Consider the following 26,610-nt stretch of genomic DNA (forward strand, 5'->3'; position numbering starts at 1 on the left):
ACTTTTACAGAAAATAGGCATTCTGTCCATTGCATTTGAAACATTTTCACTGAGCAGTTCCCTGAGATTATTATGAATTCTTTTGTAAAGAAGTGTAAGTAAAAGAAATTAGAAAGTAGAATGTGCTAAAAATGAGAGACAGGTGGTAAGAGGCAACTTCTCTAGGTTGGAATGAGATGTTGTTCCATTTTTCTCCCAAAGGATCTTTTTGTATTGACTGGGGAGGGAAAACAAAGAGACAAATCATCTGTCCTTGGCCAGTGACAGAAGACAGCTCATCAAGATGGCTTCCCCCATGCAGAGAGATAGAGAAGAATTGAAGAGCTTCATGGGAGATTCGATCCTGATCCAGAGAATTCCAAGGAGCTGTTCTCCAGGGCTCCATAGCCATTTAACCTGGCCATCTTGAAAGAATTGGGCAAGTTAGAGAAGAAGGTAGGGTGAGAGGCAGTGAAGAGGTGGTTGATTTCCATAAATGTCTTGTTTTTAGTCTCAGGGATGATGAAATACACATACAGTGCAACTAGAAAGCAGATACCGCAGAAGACCAGGTAGCAGAAATCACCAGCTGACATCTGAGAAAGAAAGAAAGTTGGGTCAGATGAGACTAAAAGAAAATGGCAGTGGCATTCCCCATTGCCCATCACTTAATCCAGCCTTCCCCATTTGGTGGCCTCCAATTATGTTTAAATTACAGTTCTCACTATTCCCAATTAGTACGGCAATAACAACATCGGTTAAGAGAGGGTGAATTGGACCAATACAGAAGAAACACCATCAGTATGTTGAATTTTTTAAGTTATTTCCCTCTAACTGATCCTTTTGTGCAGGATGGGGAATTCTGGAAGTTGACGTCCACAGGTCTTAAAGTTGCCAAGGTTGGGGACCCCTGCTTTAGTGTGTTACCAATACAGTTGAGGAATCTAGGAAATTCTCTTAAATCAAGTCAAATAATTAGTCCATCTCGCTTGGTGTCAATTATAGAGATAATTACAGCTCTCTGGGAATCACGTGGACACAAGTTTTTTTCCTCAACCCTGCTTACTGGATACCCAGGAATGATGTGCCATGACCAGCTCAACTTTGTGAAAAATTCTCTTCTCTGTAGCTGAGGATGACTAACTTGTCTTGTGATTCCCAAGAGGCTCAGTGAAATTTGCAATGCCAGATTTGTAAAGATGGAGTCTTTGCTTCAGGACTAACTTGACTGGTGCTCTACTACCATTTTCAGCTTGGTTAGAATGCAGACAATCGGTCTAGATAATATATCCTGTCCTATATCAGCCCCATCCAGAATTGTCTATGATGAAGTACAGTATGCTTGATATTGCAATTTTCCAACTGGGGGTTCTATTTACTACTGGTAGTGGGGTTGGGGCATGATTCCACACCTCAATACTCTGCTCCACCTGTTGACCTACTAACAGTCCACAACTGCAGTTGTGCATGCCAATATACTGAGTGGACATAGTGTGTGAAGCATTATTGTCAGGGGAGGAAATCACAGCTCCCAGACCTATGTTACCTGCAAGAAGGGAAACACAAAGCCGACAGTGAAGTTCGAGAGCCAGTTGAGGGACCCACCCACAATATAAGCTGATGGCCGATGCGACTGCTTGAAGAGTTCAGCTGTCATCAGAAATGGGACTCCAGCTGTCAGAGAAAGACTGCAGTCAGTACTAAGTAAATTAGCCAGGTCCTACCTTACCTGGCTCTTGGGAGGAAAAGTGCTTGAATCAGGCTGAAAACCACCTGCTGACAAAACTGGGAATGAAGACAGAATTTTGGAGGGAGAGTAATATAATTGCATTGCTGCACCGCAAGTAGGATGTCAGCCTAGTTGCTAAGGCAACAGTGATATGGTTATTTTCCTCTTTGTCCCTCCTCCACAGCACTTTCACATGTTTGAGTCATCCCTTCAGTAGCTGAAATTACAAGCCTTTTCAAGGGGCATGAAGTGTCCCAAATTGTAAGTATCCCTACGATTCAGCTTAGCTCCACATTCAAACATATAATATAACGCTGATACCTCTAAGAAAAGTGTTGCCCTGGATTTTCACACCATCCTTTGACCTGGTACAAAAGAACTGCCCTCTTTTATCCAGTAGCAATTTAAACAGTACACCTGCTTTTTAGATGCACAGAGTACTGTTTCCTAAAATGGTTGCAGGTTTTTTCCCCCAAGCTTTAATAAAAAAATTCTACCCATGAAGTAGTCAGAAAAACCACTGAATGAGCATTGCTTACAGATCACCCAGAGTGGGAAGAGAGATATTTTTATTTTAAAAGTCAGATTCATCATTGTTTGTGAACAATGAGCCATTAAAATCCTAATTAAAGATGTAATTACAGTGAATAAATTCTTGGCCGACAATGAGTTATGGATTTGTTAGAGGCTCCACTAATACATCAATTGGGTAAACCAGCATCCACCTCGTCCATCATATTTAGAGTGCTCTGCATTTGCCTCTTGGTTAACAGCATGCGGAGGAATTGTCTCTGCAGCATAAAATAAAGCCGTAGCAAAACTCAGAGAGGCAACTGGTATCTTGACACTTCAAAGGCAAGATGTTATTGTCTTGAGTTCCTGAACAAAGGTGTGATAAAAATCAAATAAATAAAATGAACAAAAGAATGACGAATGAACAAATGAATGAATGGCAAGATATGTTTGCCTTGTTCTCCTGAATGAAAGTGATCTAGAGATATAATAAATAAATAAAATGAATGAATGAATGATAATGCTTATATAAATTTCTACATTTCCTGCTATGCCTGATCTGGTAGTCCAAAACTACACAATTAAGGTTGTATTATCCCAATGTTAACCAATTCTAAATGCATTTAACAAAATCCTATTTAGGACAACGAACATAAAAGAAAACTTGCCACTATTCATTCCATCTCTTCAACATACCAATTTACTGAACATTTTATTAATTCCTTTCTTATTTTTAAGTTTGGTGCTAACTGCAATTCTTCTGATCCATGGTAATATAGAATAAAAGTTTTAATAATAATAATAAGTTGGAAGGGACCTTGGAGGTCATCTAGTCCAACCCCCTGCTAAGGCAGGAAACCCTATACCATTTCAGACAAATGGCTGTCCAGTCTCTTCTTAAAAACTTCCAGTGTTGGAGCATTCACCACTTCTGGAGGCAGGTTGTTCCACTGGTTAGTTGTTCTAACTGTCAGGAAGTTTCTCCTTAGTTCTAGGTTGCTTCTCTCTTTGGTTAGTTTCCATCCATTTCTTCTTGTCCTGCTTTCAGGTGCTTTGGAGAATAGCTTGACTCCCTCTTCTTTGTGGCAGCCCCTGAGATATTGGAACACTGCTATCATGTCACCCCTCGTCCTTCTCTTCGTTAAACTACACATACTCAATTCCAGCAACCGTTCCCTATATGTTTTAGCCTCCAGTCTTTTTATTCCTCAGATACTTTTCCCTACTCCACAAACTTACCTGGCCCCATGCAGAATCCTGCAATGATTCCAATCACAAAAGCCACACTGATGTAATGCATCCAGGGCACACTTGCCTGCAAAAATGACACCTAATTGTTGGGATTTGTTAATATAAAATGGAAATAATTACTTTTCTCTTAATCACAAATCCCTAAATCTCCTACAATTCCAGTTCTGCATTCTATAAGTCCTATCTGTAGATTCCTAATTACACTAATTTTATTGCGTTTTTTTGGGGTTTTTGTTTTGGTTTGGAGTGATAGTCAATAATCTGGTGTGCTGGATCTAACTATCCTGTCCTCCTGTTCTATCTTCCTGTTTTGTAACTCAGCTTTTCATATTAATATGAAATATTAATATTAAATTAATATTTCAGAAATGGTAGGATTCTTTTGCATCTCCTCAATTGTGATCACTTTGACTTCACAATATTGTGCATTCATCCACCAGGCTAGGACTAAAGCTACTTTATTTTTCTGTTTCGGTTTTAAGATAGAAAAAAGCAGCTCTGGAAATTTTCACATGCACAAAAAGTCACTATTGTCACCTCTAAAACCACAGCCTGAAGTGACAATCAGATTTAAATTAGATGACTAGGTATAACTCTGTGCACAAAGACGTATTTACCTGAAGCACCAGGGACAGGGTGATGCCAGCACAACAGATGCCCATAAAGCAGAAGCCAACTATGAGGAGTGAACGACGTCCTACCTTTTCAATGGTGAAGCACTACAGGAGAAAAGTGGGCGAGAGAAGGATACCTGTGGTTAGGTTTTGTGTTTCTAATGTGAGTAAATACACTACAAAAGTCTAATGGCTTGCACTTTTAAATTAATTGACGTAATTTGCCCATTTTGAACTCCAGCACAGACTGAAAGAATTTTTTTTCACAGTCTGCTCTTTTCTGAATTTTGCAACAGAGCTCTCAAATTTAAATATATATATATATAGAAATACATACCGTAGATTTGGGAAATATATATCCAAAAGGAAGTTGCATGCACAGATTTATCTATTAGAGAATACTGCGTAAAAAAAAGGAAGTTTTCTTGGAAATTAAATTAAATTGCAGAATTTATTTTGGCATTTTTACATTTAATATTGAAAGGACATGATTACTGATTGCTTTGACCATAATTACATAGATACAGTACACACCAGACCAGCATACTGGGAAGACATAACAATGCTGTGCAGAGTTATTGCTAAACAGAGTACATTGAAGAACAACTATTTTGTGCCATGCAAAAGAGCTAGAATGACAGCCTCTAAAATTCTACTCCCCCCCCCTACAGTTAGGTGGATACCAAGATCTTTTAAAAGAACAATGGGACCACTGAATCTCCTGAATGAAATAGTCTAGGATCTAATATGCTTACTCCCTTAAGTCTAATGCAGTAGAATCAGGTGGGAAGGGAAGATTTAATTGCAGAAGTAGAAGTGAAAAGAACATTAAGGGAAAGTGACTATTTAATGCTAGAGTTCTTTATTTTAAGGGAAACTGAGCATAGTCCTGTGAGTATGTTGGATTCCAAAAAAAAGTATATTTTAATAAACGCAAAGCAATTATAAGTCCGATCCCATGACAGGAGAACTAATGGAAAAAGGATCTCTGGAGGGCAGAAGTTCTAAAGCAAGAGAGACTACAAACAATTCCAAAAGGAGAAATAATGGATAGCAGAAGCAGCAAATGTGACTAGTGAAAATAGTCAGGAAACAGAAAGAGGAACAGATCACAAAGGAACAGATAGCTAATCCAGAACTGCAGGTTATTGTTAACTAAGCAAAATCTCAGATTGAAATAAGGCTAGGAGAGGATTCTAACAAAAAAGGTTTCTTTAGATACATTATAAATAAATGGAAAAGGAAAGAATGAGCTACTTAATGAAAATGGCAAAATGCTAACAGGTAACAAAGAAAAGACAAAATTATCCAGTTGCTACAGAAAATAAGTTTTCCATCAGGAAATTGTTCAAAGCAGGATAAGAGAAAGGACTGAACGCTTGATTGATCAAACATCTGATTCCAAGCAATGGAGAGTTTCCTTGTGTAAGTAAGGTGTCTGACCTCCCTTGAAGAAAGCAATAGTGTAGCCCCTCCTTAAGAAGTCATCACTTGGAAAATTTCCCTAACCTTCTCATATGCTAGTCATCTCTTGCTTGGATAATGCAATGTGTTCCACATGGAGCTACCCTTGGAGTCTACTTAGATGCTACTGCTGGTCCAGAATGCAGCAACTTGAGTAGTTATGACTGCGTCTCAGTTTGTCCATGGGAAACCATTACTTTGCAAGTTGTCATGGTTACCAATTGGCTTCTAGATAGAATTCAAAGTGCTAGTTGTCATCATAAAGTTCTTCATGTATCATATCATGGATATCTATAGGACCACTCATCTCCAACTGATTTTGCTCATCTTATAGAGCTGGTAAACTGACCATGTTCCATGTTCCAACAATAAAACAGATTTGATGGGACCTCATAGATAGACCATTCCCCTCTAATCCACATGGCTCTGACCTTGATGATTTTTAGAATGCCTCAAAGACTTGGTTGTCAGGCAGGCTCTTAATTATCCTATGGATATTTTAATTTGGGAGATGTTTTCTTATATGTGGTGTTTAATGTTCTTACTTGTTTTGCTTTTAAAATGTGTTGATTAATTTACTGTATATTACCAAGGCTGTTTTGATGATGAAGGCCTTTATTATCTAGAATCTTATTTGGCATCGTGCAGAGTCCACTTGGATTTACTGTATATGGGAAATAAATTGCATAAATAAAAGGTAAACATTATGAGTGAGTTTAACCTTCCCAGTACCACATAAATTACATCCAGGATACTGAAGGAACTAGATGGTATTCTGGCCAAGTATTTATGTATTATTTGGGAGGAATGGTGAAATGCTATGTGAAAGTGGGAGAGCAAATCCTTATCTTTAAAAGATCCAGCAAACTATGCATCAGGCAGTCTGAGTTCAATATCTGGGAAGTTCATAGGTCATAAACTGATTAATCCTAAGCACCTTGAAAACAATGCATTAATTACCAGAAGTTAGTATGGATGATTAAGCGTATCTCATTATTTTGATCAGATAGTTTTCTTAATAGAATGTGGAAATCTATATTATTATAATATAATTTTATTTCAGCAAAGCATATAACAAAATACTCTCTATATGCTGATTAGCTAGTTAATGAAATATGGGCTGGATGGCATGACACATAAGTGCATACATAATTTAATTGTTTGAAACTATGACTGAACCATGCTCACCAATAGTTCATCATATTTGAGAAATGTATTGAGAGGGAGTGCCTGCAAGAATAAGTCATGGATATTTTACTCTTAAAAATGTTTTGTTGGTACAGGAAGTCCTTGATATACAACCATTCATTTAGTGAACGTTCAAAGTTACAAGATGACTTGTGACCATTTTTCACACTTATGACCATTGCAGCATCCCTATGGTAACATGATCAAAATTCGTATGCTTGGTAACTGACTCATATTTATGACGCAGAGTCCTGGGGTCATGTAATCCCCTTTTTGTGACCCTCTGACAAGCAAACTCAATGGGAAAGCCAGATTGACTTAAAAACCATGTTACTAACTTAATAACTGCAGTGATTCACTTAAAAATTGCAGCAAGAAAGGTCATAAAATAGGCAAAACTCACCTAACAACTGTCTCACTTAGCGACAGAAATTTTGGCTCAATTGTTGTTGTAAGTCGAGGACTACCTGTATTAAAATTTTAATTGAAGTGGTGCAGGGAATATTTACAAAATCTACAGATAAAGAGATACAGAAGAATATAGGAGTAAAAATCAAAACAGATTAATGTTAGAGACCTGACTTGAAAACAACAAGATAAAATTGATCAGAATCAATTATAAAGTTCTTCACATGAAAACCATCTTGGTATATATCTTGACTATTTCTAGGCACTACACCAGACATGTCAAACTCGCAACGTCACGTGACGTCGTGCGACGTATTGGAACTTTTTCCCCATTGCTGGCAATGGGGTGGGCGCGGTTTCATCATGACGCGTCCGACCCACGGGCTGGCAGTTTGACACCCATGCACTACACTATACATATAGTATAGATTGTTAATATAGAGGCATACTGGAACAAGTTCAGAGAAAGGCAATGAAGATGACCCTAGGAAGGCACCAAGTGCTTCTGACTAACTAAAGAAGCTTCTTGGATGAGAAGCGAAACATCTTCAATGAAAAACGAAGTACAGTTGCCATTTGAAAAAGCACCTTTGGGTCTCTATTATAAGTGTTGTTTTAGTATGACCATAAAGATTTAATTCCTAACTGTAGTTGTCCAAGCCTTCTGCCTAGTCTGTGCTGCCTTAGGGGAGTCTGACAGCTAAAGAGAAGTATGAAAACATTCTTTAAATACCTGTAAGATGTCATATGGAGGGTCAAGAGTTGCTCTCAACCATTCTGGAGTGCAAGACTTGGAATGACAGGTTTAGGTTACAGGGCGGTAGATTCCAAGTGAATATTAATTAGAAAATGTTCCAACAGTAAGAACAACGAAGTGAGTTGTCCTAAGTTGTGGTGGCAAAAAGTCAGAAAGAGTCTGATGGCATTTTTTTTCCCAGCAAACACATTTAAAAAAAAAAGATATAATCCTGATTTCCTTTTACTGCCTCAAGCAGAGGTGTGACAATCTTTTACCTGGGTTGCTTTAGTTTGGAATCCTGCAGTGAAATTGGAGGTGGTGGTGTGGTGTGGAGGTATTAGACTTGGTGGACTAAATAGTTCTTCCAAGTATGATCTATGAAGCTAAAAGCAGCCGGGGGTGGGGGGGGGGAAGGAGAGAGTCCTATTGGATTAGAATTGATGGAAAGGGACTGAGAGGTAGGGATCTGTAGATATATACCTGGAAGAAAAGAAAGTCTAGACAATAAGAAATGGCCTCTGGCATTATCCCACCATTGGGAAGGGATGGGGAGGGGGAGCTGATAAAGGAGATATCCTGGGATGCTGAGTCTATATTGCCATGTTGGGGGAAAAGAAGCTGCCAGAAGGAAGCCAAAGCAGAGGGGCTGCTGACAGCAGAAAAAATGCCTGTAATTTTATAACCAACCACAGTGCCTCCATTGGGGGCCATTTTTGCTGGCACTCAGGAGCAATCAGCCTGATGGAGTGATGAGCCTGCCAGAAGCAGGCATTGCTGATGGGCAGCAAAGACAGTCAGTGTATGGAAGAGCTAAGGGTTTGCGTAAGAGGGAGAGAGGTGTGGGTCAAACACAGGCAGCCCTCCTGGCGCAGCTGAAAAGTTGCCTCAGCTCGGCTGAAATCTGGAATCAAAGGACTGGCAGCTGTTAAATTAGACTCCCTTATTATAATAATATTGGGTTTTCGGTAATTTATACCTCTGCTCTAGCAAAGTAAACAAACCAAATTCCCACAACCGGCATGCTTTTATATTGGGATTCTCCTCCAAGTTTCTCAAATATTCCAACTCATATATTTCTAGAATCCCATAGCTTAATATTATTTTGTTCATCCAAGTTTGTTTCCCTAGTTCTCCAGCTTTCCCAAGCTGGCTGAGAGCCCTGGGAATTGTAATCCAAACAAATATAGAAGAGATCAGGTGTAAAGGCAGGATTAATTCAAAGATCACCTAAGCAGCATTATTTTTAGGGAGAGACATCCTACCCCTCCCTCCCCACACTTACGCCTATTAAGCCAGCAACAACCTCAATAGCACCAGTGGCCACGGTAGTGTAAGGGATATCAGGATCGGGAATGCCAGCATTCTCAAATATAGCATTTGTGTAAAACCAGATCTGTCAATGAAAAAGCAAAGACATAAGTATGTGTTGGCCTGATTAGTTTTCATAATTCTTGGGAAGTTCATTCTAGGAACAGCTCATCAGAAATAGGAAACTAATATATAAGTCCAGCCAGTTTTAACAATGCAGCTATTCAGTTTTGTTAACAGGGACTTGCACCTGCGTTTCAGGGTTTCAGGCAGGAATCATACAAATTTGTACAGCCTGGGAAATGAACATGAGACTTTTGCAAGCAAATCATATGTTGTGTTACTGTGCAATGGTTTTCTTCCCTGATATAATACTAATAACTGATTATAATCCCTAATATAATACTGATAATAAGTGGCAAAGGAGCTGAAATGGTGTAATAATTAAAAGACTGGAATATTTCCCTTTCAAAGAAATATTGCTGCAATATTGGGATCTGTTAACTGAGAGCCAAGATGGGCTAGGGAGTGCATAAAGATGTAAGCACATTGTGAAAATATGAACATGGAAAAGTGCACATATCTTCTTTCACAAATACAATGTTAGAATTCAGAGTTTTATTGAAATTACGTGGGAAAGCTTCACAAGAAAAGTATTTCTGCACTGAATATAACACGAAACTACTTAACATATCTGAGTTACAAAATTCCAGATGATCACTTATATAAGCAGCCCAGACTTGGTAGCCTTGCTATTGTGAGAAATGGAGCTGAACAACATGATCTCTTAGTCTGATACTGTTGGCCTCTTATGTTCTTATATACCATAAATAACATTTTCAATCTTTGAATACAAATCAGTGGAGCTTAATTAAAACAGTTTGTGGCTTTGGCCAACCTTACCTAGGCTTGGAAGCTAATTAGGATTGGGAGGCTGGGAAACATTCTCAAAATATCCCAACTCATTTCTACAAGGTTGCTTAAAAAGCTACATGGGTATCAAATCGCCAGGATCTGACTTTCAGAAGAAAGTCTGAAAGTCTATACTATATCTATACTTACTAAAAGCTTGGGCAGGAACATCACTCTAGCTTTGCTTTGTATTGAAGTTTTGGAAATAGAAAAATTGTTCTAGCACACAAAGTTATTGTGAGAATGACTACTAATTATTTGAAATATACAATGTAAAACGGATTAATAACTTTGAGCTGAACAAACTCTTCTCAGCGATCTCTCTGATCTCTTAATGGAGAGTGGTCTATGCTTTCCTTTCAGCGTAGAAAAGTTGGAAAATTTAGAAGGGGAGCTGAGAAAAAAGTTTAAAGAAGGAAAGAGGAGAGACAGGTCACAATCCACTTGATCCTGAAGTTACAGAAGGTAAAAGAGGATTAGCAACACCCAGGGCTTTTTTTCTCATAGAACGCTCAGAACGGAGTTCCGGCACCTTTTTTGGATGGAACCTTGTAGAGTAAGCAAGGCGGGTTGTATGACATGTGTGAGTTCCGGCACCTTTTTCTTTTACAAAAAAAGCACTGGCAACACCACATTATTGTGACTGCACTCTATTCCCAAAGATTATGACCTAGCACACTAGTTCTTACCGCATCAATTCCAGAGAGCTGCATACCCATGTTGATCACTGCTACAGACAGTACTTGCCATCGCACAGAATGATCTAAGAGTAGTTGCCGTATTGATATAGATTTCACTGAGGCAAGCGAACGCTTTTCTTCCTCTATCTCCTCAATGGTATCCTGCACATTATGTTTACCGAGGAACCAGATTAATGCTGTAGGATGAGAACAACATGTTAGTCTACCTTCCAGAGCACTGAAGGATGGGACAAGGGACAACCCATGGACAGAATGCAACCTCCAAGGTTTTCTGGACCTAAGTGACAACATCAAAATCATTTTCAAAGGGAAGAGGCGAAGATTGCAATCATCAAGGTTATATCTCTGGTTTGAATGTAATATATAATAATATGCACATTAATATAGAAGCATGCAGATTCATTTTAATATATTTAAGAAAAATATGTTGCTCATAAACTGTGAAATTCTTACAGCTTGTCAAATTGGTGACCTTCAGATACGGATTTCAATTCTTACAATTCCCAGCCAGCGAAGGAGCTGAAATCATAGGAATCCATTACATACGGGAGGCATCAGTTGGGAGGCGGGGGCCTGACAGAATTTATATCAATGAGCCCATCATTTGTGGCCTTCTCTGGAAAAAAACACAGGTGTTCTTGAACTATAGAATTGAACAGGTCAACTTGGATGACCATGGGCCAGTCACCTTCTCTCAACCCAGGAAGGAAGCAATGGCAAACTACTTCTGAAAATCCAAGAAAACTGCAGGGACCTGTCAGGTCTGTTGCATTTTCAAGTGCTGGGTGACGTATTAAAAAGATGCAAAGGGAACCTTAATTACCTGAAAGCCAAAATGGGAAAATGGAGCCAAATTATACTACATATTATTGGCTGGAATCCCTAATATGTCAGTTAAATTTAGGACCAGGAGTAGAGATTCAGTACTACAGTAGACTCAGACACAGAAGTCAGTTAGATTACTCTGAGCCACCTTTGGGCTGAGAGAATTTCACTGGATGGCTGTTGTAATAGAGAGGAAGAAATATGGGAATTTCTTGAGGAAGAAATATGGGGATTTTTTTTATCTATTTAAAAGGCTTCTATGTCACTTCGGTCATTACATCCCAAAGTGGCTCATGGAAATAATATCAATATTAGTCAGAGAAAAACAACAAAAACTTTTCTGACAAACTGAAAACCTATATGGACTTTTGCTGAAAGAAAAAAATGATATGATGATTTATGGTTGTTAAGATTAAAAGGTATGTGGATTAAATGAGAGGCTGAAGGAACTTGTAGTAATACTGAAGAGGAAGGTGGCATTGTAATTATCAAAAAGAAAGTTGGAAGTAATTATATTTCATTTTCTTTCTTTCTTTCTTTCTTTCTTTCTTTCTTTCTTTCTTTCTTTCTTTCTTTCTTTTTTTCTTTCTCTTTAGATTTATTTTTTCCTCCATATAAAATTCTTAATAAATATAAAAATAATACTAATGCAGTAACAGCAATATAAGAAAACCATAACATACCCATAATAATTACATCCACATAGAAAAATCAGTCATAATTATCCTTAACCATTGTCAATACCCCAGTGCCATAGATCATCAGAATCTAATATTTCATCTTAGGCACTTTCTATCACTCCTGTCTAAGTCACCAAATGCTCTTAGAAGAACCTGATTTTCCCAGCCTTCCTAAGTATTAGGAGTATGGGGCAGATCTTTTATCTGGTAGGAGAGAATTCCCAAGGTGGGGAAGATCCACAAAGAAGGTTCACTCATTGAAGAGAGAGTTAATGGCAGAGAAGGCAACAAAAGTAATATTCTGTTCCTGGGCCTCTCTGGAAGATGACCCTAGATACTTGTCAAGTTCTCACCTGGGTCTGGTCATGGTAAGAACAGATGAGGCCCAGTGCAATCTCTGTCCCTATTTGGCATTGCTTTGGGAAGAGGTAGCAGCATGAGTTCAGCTTACCTTCAGCAGCTCCACGGACATTATTTTTCTCAATAAGCAAGTAACGAGGGCTTTCAGGAAAACAATTCAGTAGCAAGAGCTGCAGAAAAGCAGGAATCACCACTACAGAGAGGAAAAGAGGCCAGTAGGCATCCTAGAAAGAAAGGCCCAACAGAAGTGAAGAGTAATCCACATGTTCACTTGTTTATTTATTAGCACTGGCCCCGAGCAAAGAGAGCATGTGCTGTAGATAGGTGTTCAACATTTTTGCATCTGATTAACTTTCTTTCTATAGCTTCTGCCCTTTCATCTCTCTTCATGTTTCTCATGAAGTGGATAGTATGATTAGATTACTGGAAAAGTGGGTGCATAGGTAGAAAGTAGAGAGGGCAGAACAGTATGTATTATTTCTGGCATGTGGAAAACAATGGTCTCAAGCAACTGCTCAAGGCCAGAATGAAAGACTGTATTTAACTCACAGGCACATATGCATCAGTATCACACAAGAAATAAACAGCTTGATGAGCAGAAACATTGGGAAGCAAAGGGCTTTGTGAACTACTTGCAGAAGCTCTGTATGCTTGGAGAAGCAGGCAGCATGGAGAAACAGATTGGGTTTCAAGGAAGCCGAATCCATTTACCTTATTTAAACCAGCGGGAGAACAACTGTGGGATAGAAAATGGTGCTCTTGCCATTTTTTCAGCTTAACTTTCCGAACAGCAGAGGAACTGCATTCCACTGGGTGCCCTGCCCTCACTCATTTCATCCAGAAAATGAAAGTATGGCATTTACCTCCCCCAGAAGCTCTGGAAGGCCTAGGACTTGGGCAGAGAAGACCCCCAGACAAATGAAGGTGCTTGGAACAAGGCCCAGGAATCCCCGGAGGCTCTTCGGGGCAATTTCTCCCAGGTACATGGGCACCACACTGAGACAGATGCCTGATAGAAGAGTAGAAAAAGAAGAAAGATGATGAATTTCCAACATTTTTATATTTAGCTGATAACTTACAGTATTTGATAATTGAATCCTATTCTCAAAGCCAGCTAGAGTTTCTTGTGATTGAGGTGGCATTCAAGCTGACAAATGAATAAACAAAATAAATAATTAAAAAGTCAGCTTTACAGTAAAAAGATAAAAATGTGACACCATTATAATTAGTTCATTATGGTATGACATTTCTTGGGGAAACAGCCTAATTCAGACTATTTATGAAATGAATCTGCAGTCAATTATTAGGAATAGAGTAGGGGTTTTTTGTGGCAAGAATTCAATTCCTGAATTAAGAAGGTGACATTTTTCTTTTCATTTCAAGACAAGCTCAACAGGGAACTTTATTTGCAAATGAAATAGCTAGCTTGGCCTTCTTCAATTTGCTGTCCTTCAAATTGGGCTATAGCACCCATAATTTCTAGCCTGTACCTCATATCACCTGGGAATTTTGGAACCTATACTCCAATATATCTGGAGGGCACTAAGATGGAAAAGGCTATGTAAATGCTATTTTGTAGTGGTTGCCTACTTTCTGGTTTCCAGAAGGTACACAGCCCCCAAAACAGTATGTGGGGTAAGTGAGGGAAAAGGGACTATTTTCCATCTAATTCTGAGACCTGCACATTTGTTGCATTTATGCCCATTGATTTGCCAATCATTTATTATTATGCCTATAACAATCGTCTTTATACTATTTAGGACTGCTTTCGCTGAGAATGATAATTTTGTTTACTTTCTTAACTAACTTTGCATTTGCGTAATGACATTCCTATATATTGTAACTGCTGAGAAATCTGATGCAATGCAAGTGGGCGCGGGGCAGAGATAGGCTGCATCTCTCTCTCTAAATTCTGCAGTAGTTTGTAGCTTCAATAAAAACATTCCAAACCGCAATGGGATTAAAAGATCAATGCTTCTATAATAACATTGCAAAAACCAATTCATGTACTTGACTTGCTTTAGGGAAACATGAGGGAGAAAGCATATCAATGCATATCAATGGTCTCTGAGCTTGTTTTTTTCTTGCAAACATCTCATTACCCAAACTAGGTAACATCTTCAGGATTAGCACTGATGATGTTGCCTAATTTGGGTAATGAAACATCTGCAAGAAAGCAACTAAGCTCAAAGACAACCAAGGTCCCCTCATTTCAATCCTGAGCGACAAATATTTTCCTTTATTAATGCAGCAAGATCCTACCAGAATGAATGCCTATAATGAAGCGCCCCAAAATGACCATTTCAGGGGATCCAAAGTAGCGGCTGAATCCCATTAACATGCCAGCCAGCAGAACAAGAAAGTTGCTACGGATCAAAGTGCCATTCCTGGTAACGAAAAGACAAAAAAATTTTTTTCTCTCATATTTTTCTCTTTTCCTTCTGTCTCCCCAAAATTGTCTTACCATAACCCCTTTTTCTTCTTTATCCTAAAAGAGATTGGCATTCCCCCTTCTTAATTTCCATGAGGACTATTTGATTTATCAGACGGAATGAGAAATAAACTGGCCAGCGAAACAATTCACTGTACATTCCTGAAGCTAGTTTAATGAGTCGGATACCAAAAACTTAGAGTAAAAAAAGAAGAGCTTGCTAGAGCATAAATACAGACATTTTTCTTATGACAGCATAAATGATTCAGAGAAACTTTAAATTAAATGCAGGGCATGACTGAAAGACGGGCAAAAAGGAATGTGTCAGGCTTTTCTCTGGAGGTCAAGCTGATTAACTCAATTATCTATTTAATTATTTTCATTATTTAAAATCCACCTTTAACAAAATGAAGTTCTAAGACAACCCAAGGACAATACAAATGCTCATTTATCTTGGAAGTTAATTAAACAGAAAATATATTTAAATACTTTAATGTTATATAAGTAAGTTTTCTTATCCTGGTAACTTTCTTATGTGTTATTCTACACTCTACAGCAAACATCATCCATAGGCAGGCTAATGGGGATATAATCCATGCAGAATGAAAATTGTAATCTAACACACTTGAGTGGGACCATCAGATTAGAAAAAAATTATCCTAGGTGTGGCAGTGAGCTTGCTATTATGTGTAGATTTCAGGGTACATCAAGCACTGTTGCTAGCTTGCATGTTCTATGTATAATTGAGAATCACTACCTTGTTTTTTATTTATTATTAAATTTATTGGTCACCCATCTTACCACAAGGTAACTCTTGTTGGCACAGCTCTTACCTCCCATACTGGGTGACCAGTATTCCCACAGGAAATGACCCCACCAAGCCTCCCAGGGCAAAAATGGAGACAGTCAGGGAGTACATGAGAGTGAGAGGTCCTTGAGCCAGGCCTTGCCCATAGCGTTTGTACCATGTTGCATTATAGAAGGCTTTGATGTGCTGCAAAAGGACGGAAAGGGAGATTGATAAAGAGAAGATTGTCACAATCCACATTTACCATGGTCAATTTTCACGATGCCTGGGTCAGCTGAAGGCCAGTAATGCCTGGAGGGGATGATATCAATCAAAACACTGAAGTACTGAAAAAAAAGAAGAGAGATAGCTCTCTTGTTAAGGTCAGGAAATGGAAAAGGCCTTCTGCCAGATCAGCGATGGGAAATCTAGATTGTTTCTGAACTGTAGCTTTGTCAACCCACTCAACAAAGTCAATGGTGAGAAACATTGGGAATTATAACTCAAGAACAATGTCAATCCATTGCACCCCTGCACTGTTCTGCTTGTTTAGGAGAAAAATAATTTCACTTTCCACTTTCTATTTCTGTCTTACCTCTGCTGGAGAGTTTACCACAGCCAGATTGAAGCCATACAGCATGGAGGACCCAAATGATGACAGGAGTGTAACAGCAAGAAGTGGAAAGGTGAGATGCTAGGAGAGACAAATAAGTAAAGTCAGATCAGAAAAGGAAATATATGATTTCTCAAAAGTCTAGTGACATCATTAAGAGCCATTCTAAATATGTTTCCTCAAGTCTGAGGCCTTTTACATCAGATGGCTTTAGATTTCCCAGAATTTAAATGAGTTGGATCATATTGTGCTGGTGCTGGAGATAGGAAAGACAGAAGATATTATTTGAGGAAGATCTATTCAAGCCATTAAGATGCATTAATCTGAAATGGCACCAAGCATGTATTTCCTAGGTTGGTTATTATAGAATCTTCAACCTCAATAATTAAAAAAAATGAGAATGTCCTGCCTAAATGAATGTCCTGCCTAAATTTTTATTCTTATTTCAAATGATACCGGTTCTTAAGAAAGATTCTAATTTGGAAGAATGGCAACGGGGTATCAATAAATTTGTTTGGGCAGGGAAAAGGCCACGAGTTAAACTTAAGATTATGCAGGATACTCGTGAAAGAGGTGGTCTTAAAATGCCCAATCTTAAATTATATTATGAAGCTGCTGCGTTAGCAGGGATAAGTGATTGGATTAATTTGACACAAGAGAGATTATTAAATCTTGAGGGCCATGACTTGTTATTTGGCTGGCATGCATATTTGTTGTATGATAAGAAGGTAGATAATGTGTTTAAAGTGCATATTTTAAGACAGGCATTGTTGAGAGTTTGGAAGAAGTATAGATACAAGTTAGACTGTAAGATACCATTGTGGGCAATTCCAAAACACGCAATAGAAAACATAAATGTTGGTTTCAAACATGATGTGACCACGTATAAGGAGATTTTAAGCTTGGAAAGAAGTGTATGGTGTTTAAAATCGTATAATTTCTTGCAAGATGAGAAGATTGTTCAAACCTGGTTTCAATATACTCAACTACGGGCCAGGTGGAAAGAAGATCAGAAAACTGGTTTTGCAATGACTGATGAAAATTTGATAAAGCAAATTAGAAATCAGGGTCCAGCACATATCAAACGGATATATCTTGCATTGATAGAAATTGATTCAGAAACAGAACTGGTTAAAGACTGTATGATAAAATGGGCCTAGAACATCCAAGAAGTTATTACAATGGATACGTGGGAAAAGATCTGGGTGAGGAACGTAAAATTTACACAAGCTCAAAACTTAAGAGAGAACTTTTATAAAATGTTTTATAGATGGCATTTAGATCCTAAAAAGCTTGCAAGTATGTATCCGAACTATCAGCCAAAATGCTGGAGGTGTGGTGGTGAAGATGCAACATATTTTCACATATGGTGGACTTGTAAAAAGGTCAAGGCTTTTTGGATAAAAATTTGGTGGAATATGCAGAAGATCTTCAAGCAAAAGATAAAGTTTTGTCCGCAATTCTTTTTGTTGGGTATAATTACAGATGCTACTGTTGTGGACACTAAGTTGATGTTAAATTTAGTTACAGCACCAAGACTTTTAATAGGTCAGTATTGGAAGAAGGAGGAACTGCCGACTATAGAAGAATGGACTTTAAAGGTTTCTGACCTGGCAGAAATGGCAAAGATTTCGGCTTATTTGAAAGATCATTCGCAAGAACGTTATATTATGGAGTGGAAAAAATGGATTGAATATATCCAGAAGAAATACGGGACTAAAAAGTTTCATTTAGCATTTGAATAAGTCTTCCTTTCTATTTTCTTTTTTTTTCTTCTCTCTCTATATGAAATATTAGTATTGTTTGTAGTTATCTTATATGAGCTAGAGAGTGATAGATTTAAGAATTTATTGTTGGTAGCATATGGATGTTTATGATTGTTCTTTGTTTTTATACCCTGTACTTAGCTCTGGGAAGTGGGGGGGGAGGGGGGAAAGGGGGGGGAGGGGTAGGGAGGGATAGGTAGGGGAGGGGGAGGGGGGATTGTTAAAGATAAAATGTATTTTAAAACTTTTCAATAAAAAAAATGAGAATCAACAGGGAAGGAGGGAACTGATTTCCCAATATACTTTGATTCTATACTTTGACTATGGAAAACATGGACAATAACTTACAAAATATGCCATTTTCCCTTTAACACTAGCACTGACTAGAACAGGAATAGGGAATCCGTGGCCCTCTGGAAGCTGCCCTATCTTGCTGCATTGAGTACACTAGCTGGGCTTGTTGGCAGTTATAATTCAACAATATCTGGAAAGTCACTGGATCCCTCTTTGTAGTGGCAAAACCCATGGAAGTCAACTAGAAGAAACTGTTGTTGATATGTAGGTCTTCTACTTTACACAAGGCAAAGTAAATCTGCAGGAGGGATGGATACCTCTGTAGGTTCCTTTCTCAGAAACTAGACTGAGGAAACCTTTAGACCATTCAAAGTAATTGAAGATGATGGCATAGCAATTAGATAGTACAAAATATCTCAGAGGGAACAATCCAAGGTTATTCATAGATGGAGATTGATCCACAATGGGAATTAGGGATGCCTTTAGCCAGTCTGTAAATAGAACTTTTCCATTGTAGCTAATGCTGAACATTGAATTTTGGACCTAGAGAAAATGGACACATGCTGACTAAATATTAAATATCACAGCAATAGATTGTATTGTATATTTAGAATGTGATATTGGTAAAGTATTGTTGTGATTCAGGGTCAGCCTGTGGGTTCGGCAGTTGGGTCGGACGACTCAGAGGAGGAGGGGGGTGTTCAAGAGCTTGCTGATGAGAGCCCTCAGCCAGGCCCCTCCCACCTGGTCACGACGGAGACCCAGCTGTGTGAGCCTGACAGCGTGGATGAAGATGACCCACAGCTGGCCCTGTTCAAGGACGCCCGACGCAGGAGGCAGTCAATCAGGAGTAAACAAAGGAAGGCAATGGGGCACCTCGGAAGGAGGCAGAGAGAAGCCACGCCCTGAACTGTATAAAAGGGGAATGCGTGGGAGGGCTGGTTTGCTGAAGGCAACCGCTTGAATAGTTCCTGTTTCATAGCTCCTGTTTCATGGTTGGTGTCTTGTTTTGCTCTGTTTTATGTTAATAAATTTGGCAGGCTTAATTCCAGCCTCTTGCCGTTTGTAAATGGGTTGTCCCTGCCTTTTCTGCAGGGCCGGTAGCAGGCTGGTACAGAACAAGTATCTTAGGTAGAATAAACAATTACTTTACAACTGATTTAAACTTTAAATATCTCTTTTGTTATTTTAACCAAATGGATTTTCCACCTCTGCTATCTTAATTCTGATTTTCAATCACAAATCATATTGAAAAAAAAATCCAATCATAAACATACACTATGAAGACAAAACAATATAAAAAAGGATCAATGCTTCAAATCTCAGCATACAAGAGAAAAAAGAACTATGGGATATCAACTGCATAATTGTACAATAGACAACAAGCGATTCATGTGCCACATTTTTCTGTCCTGGAACCAAATTCTTTTGGAATGGCCATTTCTTCATAAAGTAAAGTATCTCTCTTTCATGGCTGTCCCATTCGCATATGTAACAACAGTCCTTGACATATACAGCTGCATTCCAAGGAGCAGAGCCACTACTTTTAGATCTCCTCAGATATTCCAGTTATACCTGGTATACTGGATCTGCTTCAACAAAACTTTCATTTTTTCCTTTGTTTCTTTCAGGTGTGAGGCATAGCCAACAGATACATTGTACATTGCCATTGTGTAGAAACAGAAGATTTCTATAAAATGGTATGTGATAGGTTATATTACAGTTATTTTTGTGATTAGCATCCAAAAATCCTTAAGATAGATCCAAACGTGTTCAGGAAGCAAATTCTTTGCTGTCCAGTGAAATTAGTAGTATAAGCAAACCCATCATGAAACACAGTCTTGTGATGTGAGACACTGTGAATGGCTGTAAATGTGGGCTGGTTGCTGAGTGCCCAAAATTGGTCCACGTGACCAGGGGCATCGGAATTTTGGAATCAGGGAGTTCCAATGTAAGTATCTCCAGGGAGGCCTATCGTAACTTCAAACAGTTGTTAGGTGACCAGCCGTAAGTCAAGGACCACCTGTACCATGCCATGAGCAACAGTGGCATTATCTGCCTTCTCCAGTGCACTCAGAAGCCATAAAAACCTAAGCTGGTAGAAGGAACGCCTGACTAGAGAATCATCCAAGAGTAGCTCTAAATTGTTAGCCAGGCTCTGAAAAGCAAAATGCAACTCTCTATTTAAAATAGACTGTATGTTGCCCCAGGTCAACTGGTGATATTTCAATAGTGTATATTACTTAACCTTTTGGAAAGAAGGAAACGATTTATAATGAGAAGAAATGGAAGAGAATATCACAAAAGGAAGAAATCTTTAAACACATTTAACTAACACAGAACACTGGACAGAAAAAGAAGGGCCAGCTAGCTAGTATTTGTCAGGAAATATAGAGAGACAGTATGTTTTGTTACATGTGTTTTATATCACCCAACTTAACACCACTCAAATTGCTGAGAAAGGTATGCAGAAACTTTATCTAAAGCAACCTCTAGCACCTAAGATAGACTTCTTCAGTGAAAGCTGTTTTGGAAAGGAAATCTATTTTTTTTTTCTGGATGGATCCCCCACCCATATACTGGAAGGGTGAGGATATTGTAAAGTGGGGGGGGTATTAAGAAAGAGTTGATTATGCTTTTAGGTATAGGAACATGCAATTCAGTCGAAGAGAGAGAATTAGTAAAGATGCAAGAAGACAAAGGAGTAAGATGATAGAAAGGAAAATGATTTCTTGGCTTCCTTAGCCTCCTGAAGCTTTGACTTAATTTTTTTCATGCTTGCACAATATGTCAAACCACCAAATCATTACTATGTGCATCCACATCTACTCCACCACTCCAGAATTATATCAGTTTCCATTACAGGCAGCAAGTTTGTGAGCTGCACAACAGAGCAATGTGGTAACCATTGAACTTGGCCAAGAATGAATGCACAGTGACAGATAATTGGAGCTACAGCTAATCAACGTTCCAGGCTAAATGGTACCTATTAGGCTACATGACTCCCGGATTTACTTTCTTCACGGTTGCCTATTTTATCCCTCAGTATTTGTTCAGAACTCTCGGACATTCTTGAGCTATTAAAGTGTGATAGTTCTGCTAAATTTGGGTAAGAAAAGGTCTCACCATCACCCATTGGCTTATGGGAATTATTAATCAGCAATGTATACAAATTAAAAACAGAATTTCCTCCCAATGAGTGAAAGAAAATAAATAGGGGATGAATTTAAAACAAGGATGAATAACTTTCACTGAAACTCTTTTCAATCAACCATTCAGCCAACTGTATGCAATGTGATTTGAAAAATCCCAAGGTTAGGGCATTATTTCCCAAAGGCCTACTTAACAGCAATACAAATACAAATTGTTATTTCAGAAACTGACAACTGCAATTGGAGAGATCTTAAATGCTCAAATCTACCATACATTTTGGTTTAAAGTTTTTCAAGCTATATCTAGGAGAATGGAAACTTATTCCACACAATCCAGAAAACAGAGTAGCTGGGAATATAGTGATGGCATGGATTCTTAGATAGGGTGTAATTAAAATTCTACTTCACTACTTGAAAAATACCAGATCTTAAGACCGCTCCTCCTTGAAAGAAAGAAAAAAAAACTTTGGGCTTGTGGCAAATAAAAAAAGTTTTAAAAAAATCACTTACCCTTGTAATTTTTCTTGGGAATGCAGAAGGGGGGCTGTTGTCCATTTGTGAAAGATAGTTCTGATTTTATGACTTGATAATATGATATAAGCTTGGTGAAAAGAAGGGGAATTGCCTGATTGTGAGCTGCACAGTCATTTCAGTAAGTCATGAATAGAACTTCTCACGAGAAAAGGAAAGATGAAGACAGAAAAAAAATAATAGAATCTGTAAAGAAACTCCTAGCTCAAGACTGGGGCTCCCTGGCTCTGCCAAATGAGAATCAGGAAGGGAAAGTTATTTACACTGGGGCCAAATTAGTAAAGGATCCGTATAAGAAGAAAGATGTAAGAGGTGGAGGAAAAGTTCTCTTTTAGATAACTTAATAAAAAGAGAACCCAATCACATGATGGACTAAGCGAATCTTATTAGGTATTTGGAACTGCCCAGCCCAGAGCACAATTAACTATCTCTGTGCTTGAATGATAGCTGGTGCAAAGAGAAGAATGTATTGCACCAGTTTTTTTTCCAAAGACATTGCATAAACAAATATCAGACTCACATTCAAATCAACCAAGCTTGATTAAAAGCCTCAGGAATCCATGTTTAGTCTGATCTAAATAATGTTGCCAGGTTCTTTGTTACCATTTCTTGGAGTCTGAGCATGTTTCTTGACCTGTTTCATTTTTGTATGATATAGACAAACACAGTATATGTTTGTATAAATGGACACAGAAAACTACAGACCAATCAGTTGAACATCAATACCTGGGAAGATCTTAGAAAAGATAATAAAAAAACAGATCTGCGAACAACAACAACAACAACAACAACAACAACAACAACAACAACAACAACAACAACAATAATAATAATAATAATAATAATAATAATAATAATAATAATAATAATAATAATTTGGAAGGGACCTTGGAGGTCATCTAGTCCAACCCCCTGCTAAGGCAGGAAACCCTATACCATTTCAGACAAATGGCTGTCCAGTCTCTTCTTAAAAACTTCCAGTGTTGGAGCATTCACCACTTCTGGAGGCAGGTTGTTCCACTGGTTAGTTGTTCTAACTGTGAGGAAGTTTCTCCTTAGTTCTAGGTTGCTTCTCTCTTTGGTTAGTTTCCATCCATTGCTTCTTGTCCTGCTTTCAGGTGCTTTGGAGAATAGCTTGGCTATAATAAAGTTATAACTAGTAGCCAGCACGGGTTTGTTAAAAACAGATCATGCCAAACCAATCTTATTTCATTCTTTGACAAAGTGAATAAACTAATAGATCAGCGAAATACTGTGGACGTAGTAATCTTAGATTTCTGTAAGGCATTTGATAAAAGAAGACCACAACCTACTCCTTGGTAAGCTAAAAAAGGTGGAATAGACAACATCGCCACCAGATGGATCTGTAGCTGGCTGGCAAACCATACTCAACAAGTAGTCCTCAATGGCACTACATCCACATGAAGAGAAGTAAGTAGTGGGGTACCACAAGGTTCCATCTTAGGCCCAGTATTCTTCAATATCTTCATAAATGACTTAGATGAGGGAATTGAAGGGGAACTCATCAAATTTGCAGATGACATCAAACTGACAGGAGTAGCCAACACCCCAGAAGACAAACTCGGGATCCAAAAAGATCTTGACAAACTTGAACAATGGGCCCTATCCAACAAAATGAGTTTCAATGTGGAGAAAAGCAAAGTTTTACTTTTAGGCAGGAAAAATCAAAGGTACAAGTACAGATTAGGCGAAACCTGGCTCAAAAACAGTAACTATGAAAGGGACCTTGGAGTCCTAGTGGTTGATCACTTGACTATGAGCTAGCAGTGTGCAGCAGCAGCCAAAAAAACTAATATAGTCCTGGGTTATATAAACAGAGGCACAGAATCAAGATCACATGAAATATTAGTACCACTTCATAAAACCTTAGTAAGACCACACCTGGAATACTGCAGCCAATTTTGGTCACCATACTACAAAAAAGATGTTGAGACCTTGGAAAAAGTTCAGAGAAGAGCAACTAAAATGATCAAAGGCCTGGAGACTAAAACATACAAAGAACGGCTGCAGGATTTGGGTTTGGCTAGTCTAAAGAAAAGAAGAAACAAGACAACATGATAGCAGTATTTCAGTATTTGAGGAGCTGCCACAAAGACGAGCGGGTCACGTTATTCTCCAAAGCACCAGAGGGCAGGACAAGAAACGATGGTTGGAAACTGAAGAAAGAGAGAAGCAACTTAGAATTAAGGAGAAACTTCCTGACAGTGAGGACAATTAACCAGTGGAACAGCTTGCCTTCAAAAATCATAGGCGCTCCATCACTGGAGATTTTCAAGAAGAGGCTAGACAGTCACTTGTCTCAGATGGTATAGGTTCTCCTGCTTGAGCAGGGGGCTGGACTAGAAGACCTCCAAGGTCCCTTCCAGCTCTATTCTATTCTAAACAGTGGTATAGTATGTACCCAGTGGTATATACACAGAGAGCAGTATGTACAAACACGACAACATCACAACCAAATGTGAATGATGAAAATGGGGATGAAATAAATCACTTAGTTATCCCTTAATTGGGGAACTTGGATTATTCCATTTTGGACTACACCATCCCATAGCTTTCCAAAGCATCTGTAATCCCAAAGTCACTCAGAATTTTCAAATTCCTTCCTGGAGTTTTTCATCAACTGCAGTTACTGAAGATTTTCCTTAATTTGAAGCAGGAATTTTTTTCTAAAAAAACTTCCTCATAAACACTAACATAAAACTTAATAGTCTTCCCAAACCCAGGAACGAAGTCTCACTTCCAGCTATATATGATGCAGGCTTGCCACTTTGCATCCCTGACTGACTGCTTGTCTTGGCTGGAGATATCATTTGTAAGTTTAAAAAAATGTAGATACCCAGTACAGGTACCAAAAATTAGTCCACTTCTGCTTTAGATTTTTAAACATGTATTATTCAATAATATATTTTGTCAAGAAAACTGGAAGATACTGAAGAAGACTGATACAACCTTAGACCAATAAAGGCTAGGAATCATATCTTGAAATTTGTTCCCTTCCACTGTATTTATCTGAATTATACCTTGCTATCTTAAATCCTCTGACAGAGATTATCTACTTTAATACTGGGGCGGGAGTGGTGGTGGTACTAATCTCTAATGACTTAAATTGAGGCAGTTTTTCCCAACTTGGGCTGTCCAGATATGTTAGAATTTTTCACTTCCAAGAAATTATAGGCAGCAGATCTGATGCAGCTGGGAACACAGGACTAGAAATAAGGCTGCAATAAGGTATTTTGACTCCACATGTTAAAGAATCTCTTCCCTCTGGCCCTTCCTCAGAGTTGATAGGGCCCCATAGTAGCTGGCATGTGTTTGTGTTGCTCCCTCTCTCATAAATTATTCCTGGCACTTTCAAAGTTTTCAAAGCTCTTGATATACTTTCCTCCCATCCTATATTGCTTGGGAAATGCTGCCCCATAGTGTTCCTCTTGATGGCAGCGGGGCCATGGCTGCTGCTCTTGGAGGGGTGAGGAGTCCTGAAGCCCCATGACTGGATGGAAAGAGACAGTCTACAGGGGTGACCTCAGGCGCCTCCTCCTCCATGTTTATAGAAGGTTTGCATAGAATTGCTCCATTTCCCAATGGGAACACTAATGTTTTGCAAGATAATCTTGGCTGGCACTAAGAGGCTCTGCTGTGAGGTAGAGATCCATGCATTGAGGCAAGGGAGGTTTGTAGATCAGCCCTAAACATTTAACAAATACAGAATGTTTTTGCCATTCATACTCAAAGCATTTGCTAACCACATGTCTGAGGGCCTCAGATTCTGCTTCCCTTGCACATGAACCTTGCTGTTTTGCATTGGCACATTATACAACACAACTCTTGTCCTCCAATTTTATGGCATTTAAAACAGTATTTCCTCCAGGGTGTGTCATTCTGGGTTTAAGCAGCAATATCAATGGCCAGTTTCAAAGAAAATTAATTGCTGCTTTTATATGGAATAAAATCATTTAGTTTCTTCAATGCTACAGTACTTGAAAATATCCAAGCAGAAACTAATTTAGGAATCATGTGACTGTAACCAATGATTCCAGAATTAGCATTTCCATTTTGGAAGAACTGTCAAAAGTATAGAAGTAAATAGCTTTGCCTAGTTGAGAAAGATTTGGGTTGAAAATAAATAATAAAAATAAAAAATGGCATAATAGGACCCCTAAGCACCATTCATTTTGAAGTTCAAGGCAGAAGTTTCTGGATATGGAAAATTTTGGTTGGGTCAGTCACTTAGCTTCATGTAGCAGGAAGACTGACGTTTCAGCATTGAAATAATGCAGTTTCCTCCTTTCCCAGCACAGAGATTCTTCATTCTGCTCATAAAAGAATCACTTCATATGGTATTTT

At 38.5% G+C, this 26,610-nt stretch overlaps 1 protein-coding gene across 1 annotated transcript in view; it reads right to left on the bottom strand.

Annotated features, from left to right (window-relative positions):
* Nucleotides 1–326: 326 nt before the first annotated feature.
* LOC308668558 (solute carrier family 2, facilitated glucose transporter member 5-like) overlaps nucleotides 327–26,610 on the bottom strand; it is a gene marked incomplete at both ends in the record, with an annotated part of 36,202 nt that continues 9,918 nt past the window's right edge. The window contains 12 exons of the mRNA XM_081328563.1: nucleotides 327–575; nucleotides 1,526–1,653; nucleotides 3,461–3,536; nucleotides 4,090–4,191; nucleotides 9,168–9,278; nucleotides 10,795–10,982; nucleotides 12,763–12,895; nucleotides 13,535–13,680; nucleotides 14,934–15,058; nucleotides 15,936–16,096; nucleotides 16,485–16,583; nucleotides 22,225–22,284. Of these exons, the coding sequence (XP_081184689.1) occupies nucleotides 327–575; nucleotides 1,526–1,653; nucleotides 3,461–3,536; nucleotides 4,090–4,191; nucleotides 9,168–9,278; nucleotides 10,795–10,982; nucleotides 12,763–12,895; nucleotides 13,535–13,680; nucleotides 14,934–15,058; nucleotides 15,936–16,096; nucleotides 16,485–16,583; nucleotides 22,225–22,284 (1,578 nt within the window). The remainder of the gene's footprint in view (nucleotides 576–1,525; nucleotides 1,654–3,460; nucleotides 3,537–4,089; nucleotides 4,192–9,167; nucleotides 9,279–10,794; nucleotides 10,983–12,762; nucleotides 12,896–13,534; nucleotides 13,681–14,933; nucleotides 15,059–15,935; nucleotides 16,097–16,484; nucleotides 16,584–22,224; nucleotides 22,285–26,610) is intronic.

The sequence above is a fragment of the Vipera berus genome, assembly GCF_964194415.1.
Source record: "Vipera berus genome assembly, chromosome: 5".
NCBI lineage: Eukaryota > Metazoa > Chordata > Lepidosauria > Squamata > Viperidae > Vipera > Vipera berus.